Source organism: Triticum aestivum, chromosome 3A, assembly GCF_018294505.1.
Source record: "Triticum aestivum cultivar Chinese Spring chromosome 3A, IWGSC CS RefSeq v2.1, whole genome shotgun sequence".
Taxonomy (NCBI): Eukaryota; Viridiplantae; Streptophyta; class Magnoliopsida; order Poales; family Poaceae; genus Triticum; species Triticum aestivum.
The window spans coordinates 181741582-181754507 of NC_057800.1; the positions used below are offsets into that span (position 1 = coordinate 181741582).

The 12926-nt window shown below is 43.9% G+C and overlaps 1 protein-coding gene and 2 long non-coding RNA genes across 8 annotated transcripts; 1 reads left to right on the forward strand and 2 right to left on the reverse strand.

Annotated features, from left to right (window-relative positions):
- The first annotated feature begins 960 nt into the window (after window positions 1-960).
- Window positions 961-2021, forward strand: LOC123060883 (uncharacterized). The gene is made up of 2 exons (XR_006428209.1): window positions 961-1574; window positions 1705-2021. It is a non-coding gene; the product is annotated as an uncharacterized lncRNA (long non-coding RNA).
- A 139-nt stretch (window positions 2022-2160) lies between these two features.
- LOC123060882 (uncharacterized) lies at window positions 2161-7210 on the reverse strand. Of its 6 annotated transcripts, none has more exons than XR_006428205.1 (3): window positions 6731-7197; window positions 3180-6608; window positions 2161-3088 (listed from the first exon to the last, which is right to left on the reverse strand). It is a non-coding gene; the product is annotated as an uncharacterized lncRNA (long non-coding RNA). The 6 variants fall into 6 exon arrangements; XR_006428204.1 differs by having other exon boundaries at window positions 2172-2732; window positions 2820-6608; window positions 6731-7198; XR_006428206.1 differs by lacking the exon at window positions 2161-3088 and having other exon boundaries at window positions 3188-4350; window positions 4451-6608; window positions 6731-7196.
- Window positions 7211-7941: 731 nt separating this feature from the next.
- Window positions 7942-12166, reverse strand: LOC123060884 (protein TRIGALACTOSYLDIACYLGLYCEROL 4, chloroplastic). The gene is made up of 5 exons (XM_044483747.1): window positions 11795-12166; window positions 11197-11431; window positions 10579-10933; window positions 9869-10206; window positions 7942-8460 (listed from the first exon to the last, which is right to left on the reverse strand). Exons 1-5 carry the CDS (start codon window positions 12058-12060, stop codon window positions 8263-8265), a joined length of 1392 nt encoding a protein of 463 aa, XP_044339682.1. The 5' UTR covers window positions 12061-12166; the 3' UTR covers window positions 7942-8262.
- Window positions 12167-12926: the final 760 nt, after the last annotated feature.

Sequence of the window (12926 nt, forward strand, 5' to 3'; positions counted from 1 at the left end):
CATTAATGTGAATCTCAAATTGCTAAGCATGACACCTTGAAGATAATCTCCAAAATGAAGTAGATCTCGCAGCACTAGGGAGTATAATCTGATGAAATCAGTAGATACTCACTCCTAATGGCTTATGTCCTGACTTAGTAAAATGCATGGGAGTGCACAATGTTGTGCAATCATAATGTCAAATTTGACAAAATGTAGGCTTAAACAGTAATGGTGATAATCTGCAAAGCAGTAAATCTACACACTACCTCGGGATCCCAATACATCAATTTGAAGAAATCACTAAGAATTTTGCATATGTATTTGCAAGAAATTGAAAATCTCAATTGCAAATAGACGTATTAATCTCGACATGTAGCAAACATGGAGATACATACATTCCGGAATACATCGTACTCAACAGAAATACACCACTATAATGAATAGTAATGATGTTGCAAACTTGATGTTCAAGTGAAACTTGAATTGTATAGACCTCAAATTAAATGTGATGATCTTGTATCAAGTTTCAAGATAATTCAGCAGGGTGAATTAATATTTTGCGAGAGAAAATTAATCTCAATCGCTATGAGATTGTTTTGCGAGAGAAGAAAATCTCGATCGCAAATTAATATTGTTGTGCGAGAAAACTTAATCTCAATCACAAAACAATGTTGTTGTACTAATAAGACATGTTATAGGGATTGCTAAAAAGCAAACACATCGAACATGCCACATATAATAACCACATATTTTCTGGAATTTTAAACTCAACAGAAAATGGGCTAAATGATGATCTGCACATGGCCTAACGTTACTGGTGCTAATCAACAGCAACTAGTTAGACCAAGCTGCAATATCCCGAAACTTCCAGGAATTAGCCGTAAAACAATGACAGAGGCAAGTTTTGACCTATTTCGGAAATAGGTGAAGCCAAAAGGCTGAAATGCAAAACTTGCGAAGAGATAAGGTTCCTATCTCTTTACTTCCGAGCGCTTTCGACCAGGAGAAATCCTGTAACCGCCCGCCGCTGTTTTGGCACACCGGCCAGGGCCGCGACCGTGGGAGCGTCGTCGTCTCCGCTGTGGGAGCCACGCCGAAGGGCGCCGCTGCCTCCGGGGCCGGAGGGCCAGCCGAGTGCCGTTGCCTCGGGCGCCGCTGGACGGATGCAAGCCGAGGGCGCGGCGTCGCCTCAGTCTTCCGCGCCGCGCCGCGGTTGGGTGCCGCCTTCGCGGGCGCCGAGGCTGTCGTTTGCGGCATGCGTAGTGGGAGAGCATCTCGCCATGCACGTGTGCGCCGGGCATCTCCGCGGTCACGCTTTAGGCGGCCTCGCGCCGAGGCCGCGCCGCCACATCATGGCTGGTGCGCCGGAGGGCGTTGCCGTTTCGTCGAGGTCCGCGCAGCGCCTCCGCGTTGAGAGGTCAAGGCCACGCAGTCGTGCCCCGCGTTAGAGGCCGGCAGACACCTCGACGCATCGCTGGACAGCCGTGTGTGTGCAAGGTGCATGGACGCGGGCGCCGCTGGCGATGCTGATGAAAAGCAACGGCAGTTGTCGCTTGATCCAGTGCAGTGCAGGAAGAATTGAAGAACGCATGGTACCTTTTTCCTTTTTCATCAATGAATCGATGGGAATCCATTGGCGTTCGTTGTTGAGGCCTTCAATTCTTGAATCGATGGAGATCCACAACCTCTGTTCTTTCTCATTCTGCCCTGACTGCCGCGCAGGACAGAGCCGCCGGTCCAAGCGTTGGCCGTTGGTCGCTCCTGTGGACGCGCTGCCGGGAGCCCGCGGTCGCGCATGGGTGCCGCCTTCCGCCGGGAACACCGCGTTGCCGCGGAATAGCCATTGAGGTGTGCGCGGCGCCATGCGCTGCCTTTGCTAGCGCTGGAGCGTTGGCTTCCTTTGCCACGCAGGGCCAGAGGGCATCGCGACGTTGCGCACTCGCTGCCGGCAGTTTGGCCGTGAAATCGCTCCGCCAGAGGGCGTGCTGATAACGTGTTAGAGTAGAACGAGAGAAGTAATGAAAACGGTGTCCTCTTTATTAGATGAGATCTGCTATTTATACAAAGGCTATTTATACAAGAGCGATGCTATACACACGACGAAATTGCAGCCGACATGCGCACGATCCCATGTGGCAGCATCAGTAGCCCTCGTACATGCAGGAGGTAGTTGGTTTTTGTGTTAGGTGATGCATGCACACTGTGTATCGTCCAATCATGTCGTGTGTGAAGCCATTTCGTTTATACAAAGGGAAGAGATATCACTAGGAAGGCGTCTGTTCAGGGAGGTGCCTATTCGGCAGGGAACCGATGCGGCAGATGCAACTGTCTGCGGTTAGTAAAAGCAGGGATTATCCCTTAATTAACAATCATTAATTAATCCTAACACAAGTATTGTGAGAATATTTATACACCCAAGTCGAAAACCAAATGTGGCCAACACTCCCCCATCCTCTGCTTGAAAGCCGCCTTTTCTCACCGGATCTAACATAGATACATGATTCTTCAAGACCAAATTTCAAAGAAAATATAAAGCATGCAAGGCTTTAAGTTGTACTATTGAGACCATACCACCATATCTTCATTTAGTTTTTTTTTGGAAATCTAAAGGTCTAAGAGGATGGTACGTGTAAGACGATGTGAATCCACAACAAAAAACTAAACTAACTTCCAAACAAAAATTTCAAGTTTGGAAGCCACAAAGAAGCAGCCCAAATCTCTCGTTGTAGTGCAGGTACATGTCCTTAATCCTGCATCCACATCCCATAATTTTTCAACACCTAAATCCACAAAACCAACCGAAGGAAATCATGGCAGAAACATGCGCCGTGGCTTACGTCTCCAAGGACTTCTTGGCATTATTGTACAGGTTGGACACAACAATCCTCGCTGCAAGCTGCAGAAGAACTACACAGGCACCTTTCTTCACCTTGCCCTTGGGGAGGAGGGGGCAACACTTGCAGCGTGGTGACAAGGCTTTGCGAACGCCGTCGGCGAGAGCGTGCATCGGAGGGCGTCGAGAGTGGCAGCTGCCTCCACCTCGGCGCGAGCGTAATGGCCGCGCGACTCAAGGCAGCACACGAAGCGGTCATGCTGGAGCATTACGCTATGCACAGATGTGTAGGCAATTAACAAAGATTGGTAAAAGGGAAACAAATTATCCAAAAGAAGAAAGGTTTTATATATTTTCAGCGTACCCAGCCATAAAATCAGATGCTTCTTGATTAACAAAATGAACACACAATTAAGCGGGCATAGGAGGTGTACAATCATGTACTGACAAAAATCAGAGGGGTTAGATTATGTTCAAATGAGATAAATCATCAAGGTTCCAATGATAGAAAACGTTGGGCCCGATGCACGGATTAATGTTATAGCACACAAGCAAGCTAGACATCTTCGTCTGGAGCGAATACTTTCTTCTTCCTATATTATCAAAGGTGTCTGAAAGTATGAAGACTGGAATCAAAAAATAACAGGAGACAAAACATAAGTAAGCACTCATTGCAATGTACCTGATCAATCAGTATTAGGTTGTGAAACAAGGGCAGGCAAAAAGAAATGAAAAATACTATGATAATTGTTGTAGCCTTACTATACCGGCCATTGAAACAAATCACCAACCAAGATCTTTAATTTTTTGATGAATGCTTGTTGGGTTCTAAAGAAGGGTGAAAGGAACCTTAGCAGAAGACGATGCCTATCCATTGGTTTTACAACTTCCGTCAAGCTACATTAGCATGATATCTATGTGAGGTTCACGCATTCAAAAATATGGCCAGCTATAATTCTATGGTCTGTAATTCTACAGAACCAGATAAATGTTTTGGAATGGCTAAAGATAACAAGAAAAACAAAATTAGTAAATTTCGGCCAACAAAGCAGAAGTCCGGGATTACTGATTTGGTGTCAGCCTATTTCTTAAATCACAAAGTAGCATGGCTAGACAACCTTTCTTTGAGCAAAGTGAGCATAACAGCCACCATTAAATGCAATTATGAAGGAAAATTGGCAACCTAACTATAATTGCATAACAACTTATTTTCCAGCAGAAACTACATCATTTCATAGGCCAACCTGGAAGCAAGGATTCACCTTAAATGAAGAAGGAAGCCGAACACACCCACATTATAGCAGCAACAAGAGAACTTCCAAGAATTTATAGACTATAAAAACTCACAGAAACTCCACTGTGTGGGACAAACTCACAATTGGTGAGGTTGGTGAGCAATTGCACAGGGACACGGTTAAGCAAGCAAACTCAAGAACCTGATTCTAAAAATTGGCAAGCATGAGATATTACAATTGGCGAGTGTGAAATATTAGATGCTAAGCAGGCAAATTCAAGAAGATGATTCTAACAACTACCTCTAGGAAAGTAGTCTAGAATTCATGTAACATGTGGTGTTCTCTGAATAACTGAGAAAAACAGAGGAAACAATAGAAGACGGTAAGAAATAACAACTACCTCTAGGAAAGTAGTCTAGAATTCATGTAACATGTGGTGTTCTCTGAATAACTGAGAAAAACAGAGGAAACAATAGAAGACGGTAAGAAATAATTTTATATTGCATAATAAGAATACTTAATGAAGCATTGGGGCATAAGAATACATAAATGACTCCATGGTCAACTCTTTAGCAAGATCTGCACTTCAATCCAAAAGTAAGAGATGCCTGTTGCTGATCACTTGCTAAACGATGAAACATTCATATGGACATTATCACTCACTAACTGGTAAACTGGCACACAAAATACACATGCATGAGGTAATGGCTCTATGGGCGTCAAAAACATCACCAATCCATACCAGCACACGAATTGATGAACAAAGGTGAGGACACATGCGGCTGGCAAGGCAGGAGGAAGCATTGGTAGGTAAGGAGGGAACTGCAACCAAGGAGCTGAGTCTGTTTGCATTCTCAAATCACCGTGTTGATGTTAAATTTATTCCTGAAGATAGAACTAAGGCATCACAAAATATTTGAATGACTGGAGCATAGAGGAATCTGGGAAGCTACATCAGTGTTCAGGTTCACCCATGAACGAAATGATATCACCCCCTACCAAATCCAGCAATCAGTTCAGTGCGGATGCACTAAACGCCAGAATCCGAACTTAGCCAAGCATGAATTTGCCATTCAATAAGAGAAAATTGAAATTATGGGCTGGAGGAAGTACGCACTGGGATGGTACTTCTCGACCAGCAGCATCACCATGCCATCCCCAGCTTATGCATTTTTTACAACGTCATCTTCAAACAGTAGCTAGCATGTGTAGTTTGGCAAGGAATGAATAGTCTGCATGTGGTGATCTGCACATATTATGAACATACATACTAAGGCTTTAGTTCAAATAAATTAGTCCTATTGAATTAGTAATGTACTGTGCTGATTATTAGTCCGACCATGCAAGTACAAGAAAATCAATACAGTAGTGCAAGGTCATACAAGAAAACTGGTCCTACAAAACTAATTCTTTTAGTGTTCAGAATTTATCACCTCAAATTTGTTAGAACCGTACAGGCCAAAAACATTTTCTGCAAATACAATATATGCAGAACTTGGTTCTGTTTACAGTACACATGCCTACAAGCCTAGTTGCTTCAGTTCGCTGGGAATTACCTAGTCAGTCAGGCTCCTTTAGTTCTACAAAATTAACATATACTGAGATCTGTTCAAACTTCTTCTTAAAAAATAGCTATATTAGACGGTTCCCAAATTCAACAAAAGGTGGGTTCAGCCATGCGTACTATCAAATACCTGACCACTTGAATTTAAAGCAAGATGACAGTTTTATGTACGACCAAACAAGGGCGCAGGTGACAAGATCTCTGCAAAAATCAAGCCATTCAAATGCATTTGAGATCAAAATACATCATGCAGGGACAAATGGTATTAGTTACGCTGTCGTTATTCTACTTTGTTTCTTGAGCAGCGACTCAATTAATATTCTCACTGATCCAGTTTACTCAAGAACTTCTGAACCAGTTCCAGGACTCCTATGGACTAAGGTACTCTAGCTGCTTGGATCTTTCATAGGATCTAATTAGAACCAATTCTATGGGTGGTTTATCTTTTTAGAACTATTAGCATTCACTCAGTGGAGAAGTGCAAGCAGGAGCTGACTTCAGTTGGAATAAGTGTGCCAGAAAATGTGGCCAATAGATTGTACGTCGGCAAAGTATGAACTGAAACACTTGAGGAACCCAGTGTTAAAAGTGGATGTTAAATTCAGACCTTATCAATGCAGGGTGTGAATCCCAAACACTAAACACGATCTGTAGGCATAAAAAGAAACAAATAATCTTTAGATTCTCCCCTGCAGAATAGTAAAATAATAACATTTTGATTCCTGGACAGCTCCTTCCTCCAAATCACATTCAGGTGACCCTTCTCCACTCTCAAATCCTCCTTCTGGGGCCGAAGATTTGGAGGGCCGCATCTCAGATTCTCAAATAGATAATAGAGCAAGTAGAAACCAATCCAATCCAATCCTCCTGCAGCAGCAGAGAGGGAGTTGCACGAGCGCGAACACGAACAGAGAGCATCTCAGATTCCTCAAATAGATAATAGAGCAAGTAGAAGCCAATCCAATCCAATCCTCCTGCAGCAGCAGAGAGGGAGCTGCACGAGCGCGAACACGAACAGAGGACAACACCCATCCGCTTGTGTGAGAAATCTGAATCAGAGGACCAAATCGAATAGAGACAAACGCGTGGAGGAAGTGAAGAGGGACGAGAGGGCACCTTGACGAGCTCCGTGGCGTCGACGTCCCGAGAAGAAGCACACGGATGGGGGACGGCCGGTGGGCGGAGCGATCGCTCACGGACAGGAAGCTCGGGCGCAGGCTTAGCGGCCTCGCGGCGCCGACGAGGGGAGGAAGTGGCAGCTGACGCCGGCCATCGTCGTGGCTCTCCCTGTCGACTGTCGCTCGCTTCTCCCCACCGCTTCCCGCTGTCCACCCTGTCGTGGCTCTCCGCCTCTCCCTGCCGGTTGCCGCTCGCTTCTCCCACCGCTTCCCGTTGTTCACCCCTGCTCTCAATGGAGACGACCTGAGCCCGATCTGGACCAGGCGACGTCGAAGGAGGAGGGAGGTGGAGGGGCTACGCCGAGGGAGAGGAAGAGGAAGAGAAGGAGGCGGCGGGAGGAAGCGAGCGCTCGGAAATAAAAGGAGACGTGGCCACGGCCGCTAGTTGGGCGCACGGGCTCATCCTTTATATGTTCAGTTCAATGTTCGTTGCGTGCAACTGGACCAAGGATGAGAAGCCTAAGAGCAAGAGAAAGAGGAAGCACGTGCTCTGAAGAAAATTAGGTATTAGGTCCCTGCCGACTTAATTGCAATCTTGGGGCGATCCGTGAAACACCTACTCCCTCCATTTACAAATATAAGTCTTTTTAAAGATTGCAACAAGTGACTACATACGAAGCAAAATGAGTGAATTTGTACTCTAAAATATGTCTACATATATCTGTATGTTGTAGTTCATTTGAAATGTCTAAAAAGACTTATATTTAGAAACGAAGGGAGTAGTATCTTTGCTACTTCACACGTTTACTTTTCCTTTACATAATGAATTAGAGTTATTGGCTCCTTATGAACAAGGAAAGAGTCACTATCCAATGATAAGCGGATTTTTATGATGAGAGATATCATTGCAACATATTGCTATTTTATTTACATGCATGGATTAGGATGAACGCTACTGCATCATTACTTAATGATAATTATATAGCCTTCCACATCGCTAGTATCAATTGCTAAGTGAAGGTTGATAATTCCATGAAATAACTTATTTTTTTGTTTTGATTGTCAGTCAAGGACACAAAGAGTAATCCTAGGCATGAGCCTAGCCAAAAATTATTCATTCAGAACAAGCAGTGTGTAAGGTGAAACTCCCAAACCATATAATGATGGATTGATGAACAAAGAGCAAGCGTGGCTAGTGAAAGTACGAAATACAATTAGAATGTATTCTCAATTGATGGACAATGTGAATACATAACAACTGTCCTAGAACTGAAATAATCATTTCCTCCATGGATTACTGTATAGCAGAAACTATTTTACCCGAAGAGCAGCATGGCAGGACCGATGATCCAACATGTCAAAGTAGTATAACCCAACAAAATCCAATGGTGTTGTATGCATAGGCTTGATAAAACGCAGCATCGACCATTCATACAATTATGCTTGTGACCTTCAACGTGACCTTCGACATGAGATGGAACCTTATGTGCTTGTGACCTTCTACGTGAGATGGGACCTTTATGTGCTTCATCAGACCTCAAAGAAACGAAGCTCCACCATTGCTTCCTGATGCTTGGGCGAATACCAAGCTGTGGCCTTTGCTGAACCCAGGACCTTCAGAGCCCAATCAATGGCGAAGACTGAGTCGTCCACTCGGACAAAATGGTCTTGACTTCTTGGGTCAATGGCAACAGAAGATTCAACACGAAAGCTGAATGGCCCAACTATCTGCGCAAGGAACAAAGGATAGCTTTACTTAGTTTTTAACTCTTTATGATAGCTTTGTAGTGCCTGCACACTGCGATCCTCTTGTCTGGTTAATTCATCTGCTTGGAATATATTGAAGGAAGGCAACAGGAGAAAAATGATATAAAAGGTCTTATATTAGTTTACAGAGGGAGTACTTACCAGTACTGATTCCTAAGTTCTAGGAAGGTGATACCATCTAACAGTAATAAAACCCATCAAGCCAAAAAGGTAACTACACAGGGAAAAAACAGTATTTGCCACTTGAAACAAATGGTATTCATACATGGCACTCCATGTGTCACTGACATGTGGTGGCAAAAAATTATCCTGTAGCCTCTGAGATTTCAGTAATGAAATGTGTTCCGCAATAACAGAGTAACTGGTGGGAGAAGTTATAAGCAATAGGACTTGCAATACAGGTCATAGCCCCATAGTACCTGCTACCACGCATTTTCTCTAAGGCTCAGTATCGACCTTACTAATAGCTAAGGAGTTTGGAGTTCTACATCTAAGCATAACCTAATCCTAACTCATGACATGATTAAGCTCTCATGCGATGCATCCATTAGCAATAGATCAATATATGCTAGCTTCTCTTAATACTTGTTTTACTTGTTAGTCCTCAGTACCCAACTTTTCTAATCCTTGTGTACAGTTTGACAAATAACTGAAACGATCGAAGAAAACAAAAAAGATAGGAAAGTAGAATAGGCGGATTCTGGAACCCCAAGGATTCAATGGCACTCCCTCCGTCTCATAATGTAAGACGTCTTATATTATGGGACGGAGGGAGTATATGGATATGGAAAATGTAAGATTCCCGATCCTAGCGGGAAAAGGCGGGGAACAGATACCCAATATGATAGGATCCTTGGGAGGAACTTTTGGTAATGGTCTTGATCCTCTATGCTAAACCAATAGCCTGGCCATCAGTCAGAAAACTAATGGTAACTGGCAGAGTTCAGTTACTGGATACCTTCTCCTAACCAATTTGCTTATTGATTTCAAGAAAATGTTACCAAGATAAAATTAACATATGACAGGACACCAATCAAGTTTTCCTAAAGAAAACATAGAGATGTATGTATTATGTTTGATATAGAATAGCATTGTGCCAATCTATTCCTGCTGGAAAGTGACAGTATAACTAAGCTCTTCGACACCTTGATTAATCAAATAGCAATGCATGTCAGGCAAAAACTCTTCCACCTTAAGGTTATTGGCTGAACTGAAAAAGAAAATAAAGATTTCGAAATGATTTGACATCTCAAATCCAAAAAAAGGAGTAAGAGTATCATGCTTTGTGGCGTGACAGTCTGCATACAGAATGACCTTCTAGTTCTAGGTAACAGAGCACAAAGTGAAATGAAAGGAAAATATGATTCACCTGTTGTTGAAGAGAAACAATCACATCTGGACAAACATCACAGAATGTCTCTAAATCAGGGCGTCTAGAGAAGAAAAAATCTTGCGCTAGACGAGAAGCACCACGTAAGAACAAAGATCCCGAGGATATATCTAATCGGGCACTGACCCTTGTCAAATCCAGGAAAAGCCTCTGGAAATTTCCATGTTGAGCTGTAAAAGTAACAGAAGCAAAGAGATCTGCAAATGCAGCAAACTTATTCCTCTCGTGGAACACTCTGAAGGCATTGCTTTTTCGCGTTTCGTCTGGCACTGAAATTCTTTTTGAACAATCCCCCAAAGAACCACTGGCTACTGCACCTGGATGAACAAAATGAGGCAGGAAACAGTAAACCGTTTGGTGCTGGCGACCTATAAATCCAATACAGGGTCATAAAGTAGTTCGTGATAATATATCCAGAGAAAGTGCACAAGATTTTGGCTTGCAAAATCTTGTGATACATTGGAACAGCAGGGAAAACGTTGGTTAAATTATCATATATTCTTGAAATGTGACAGTGAGCAGGACATGGCATGTGAGTGAAACTGTTGTCAAAAACAAAACCTCTAAGCAAGTAGACCCAAGAACTTTTCTGAAAGCAGCTTAGAGAATAAGTCACTGAAGCTCAAGGACAGATTTCACAACTACAGAGATGTAATCAGCACAACACTAAAACATGGTAAGATTCTTACCAACAATTCCAGTGAATGAAACATGAGGGTCTGAGAGAAATGCATCATAAGGCTGAACCATTTTTAGCTTGTCTTCTTTCTTCCTCCAAGCATCAATACTTCTCTTGATGGAAATAGCTGCCTTAGCACACAAACCAGGTAGCAGAGCGAGAGGAACATCATTGGTTTCATCACCACCAAAACATTTTGGCTCCCCGCTATTCTGTTGTAACAATAGATGATAACTCAATCCAGAACTGGAGCCGACTGAAGCAAGATCAGCTGACAGTGATAAAGGCACATCCCAGTACACCCCCTGTTTATCAACAAATAACCCAGGCCAGGACGCTGCTAATGTAAGATTTTGTTGAGGAAGCTGCAAACAGTAAATAGAATGGTTCAGTTCATCCAAACATTCAGAACAGCAACAGTAGCATCAGTTCAGTAAACTAGTCATTCACAAAACAGAGCAAGATCAAGTATTCCATAAATCCATCACAACCTTTTGAAGACTACATGTCCTAATCGGCATACATGAAGAAAATAAGATTTAGTGAGAAATGGCAGCGCAAACAGAATAGAATACACGCAAATAGCTAACTATATACCAAAGAGCCTAAGAGCATCCAGGTGTTTTGCCTTGTGGTGAATAATCGCTTTGCCTCGGTCCCCCTTGTTGATATTGTACAACTCCAGCAGCAATGCCGTGTCTGGTGTGATCAAGAGTTCCGTGCCAACACCTAGAGAAATGACATCGCGCAAATGCCTCTTGAGATCATTGGACCAGGGGACCCCTTCTTGCCGATTTGACAACTTCTCTTTCACGACTGCCACAAGCTGCTGTACATGAAGCTGCTCCAAGATAGTAAACGACCTGAGCAGATCGCATTAAGTTGTTAGTGAACATGAGGTTTGGGCACATACTTGTTACACATGAATCAAAATCATTGCAATTATACAGTTAGTATTCATGCAAGCAGGCAAGGTTCAAATAAACGAACACAATAACCAGACACAAGGCATTCAGAAACAACTACCTAAGAAATCTACGACTAATATTCCATCCACTCGGATGTGATGTGGCTGGTACGTGTGGAAATGCCATTGGAATCGGCATCTTGTATACCACATTTCACTACCTATCAACCGCGGCAACCTTGGAAGGGTGCAGATACGTAAGTACGACCGTTTCTGGCAGGATTGTTGGTGAGTTTGGTTGTGAGGGGAGGGGGGTTACCAGTTGTGGGCGAGATGGAGGAGGTGCGCGTGATGGAGGGAGAGACCGGCGCGGGAGGCGGAGAAGGATGGGACGAGCGGGGAGGCCATGAAGCGGTGGAAGAAGTCGAGCTGCTTGGTGCGGGTGACGCGGGGCCCCCGCGAGAGGCCCAGGGGCAGCGGGTCGCCCGGGACCGGGCGCGCCGTGCCCTCCATCGTCGCCGGGGACTCCACGTCCAGCTCCCACCTCCCTTCCCTGTCCGTCAGCCACCGCATCTGCCGCAACATCGCCGCCGACGCCGCTTTCGCCGGGCGGCGCTTTGCCTTTCTCTCGGGTTGTTCTTTCGCTTTGTGCTGCGTCGGAGTGTTGCAGCTGTTGCGGTGCGTCCCGAGGATAGGGGGGTGACGAGCCACGCTTGCTGTGACGGAGCATGGCGAGTGCCTACGTGGCAAATAACATGTAAACTGGGTCTTTTTTTTTAAGAAAAAAAAACAGCGAGCCTTGTCCATTTCCATTAGAGAAACTGCCACAAGTAAACTGGGCCAATAGGTGCTGATTACTCTCTTTTTTTTTGCAAAATATGATTAAGCTGGTACTGGATCTAACATCTACCCGATGTAAGCCAAAATTCGTAGGAAAAATGCTCCTATTTTTCTTATTGTTTTTGAGATAGCTGACAACTCATTCCAAGCAATGAAAAATGCTCCTATATACAGCGAATTTAAAACACCTGAATTCAGTAGAATTTTACTGAAAACAGGCAATTCACACAAATAATCCAGGAAAACCGCACATACCAAGGACCTCCTGGCGGCATGGAGAACATAGGCTTACAACGAGAAGATGAAATCTTTCATCCATGAATAGAGATTCAATCGGTTCATTATACACAAGTTTCGTACAAATTAAGTTACATAAACTGCCGGATCTCCGCTGTGTAACACTTCACATGGTCCGCTAAAAATCACACTGGTCATCATTCTTATTCCTCACCAAACCAAAACTGTAGAGAGACAGATTATGGGTTGTGCAATCGCGATGTATTGATCGTTGCACCAGGCACGTATATATAAGTACAGAGGTGGGTCACAACCTCAACTATACAAGAAAACAGGAGGTGGGCCCTACACACACATATACACGTACACAATAT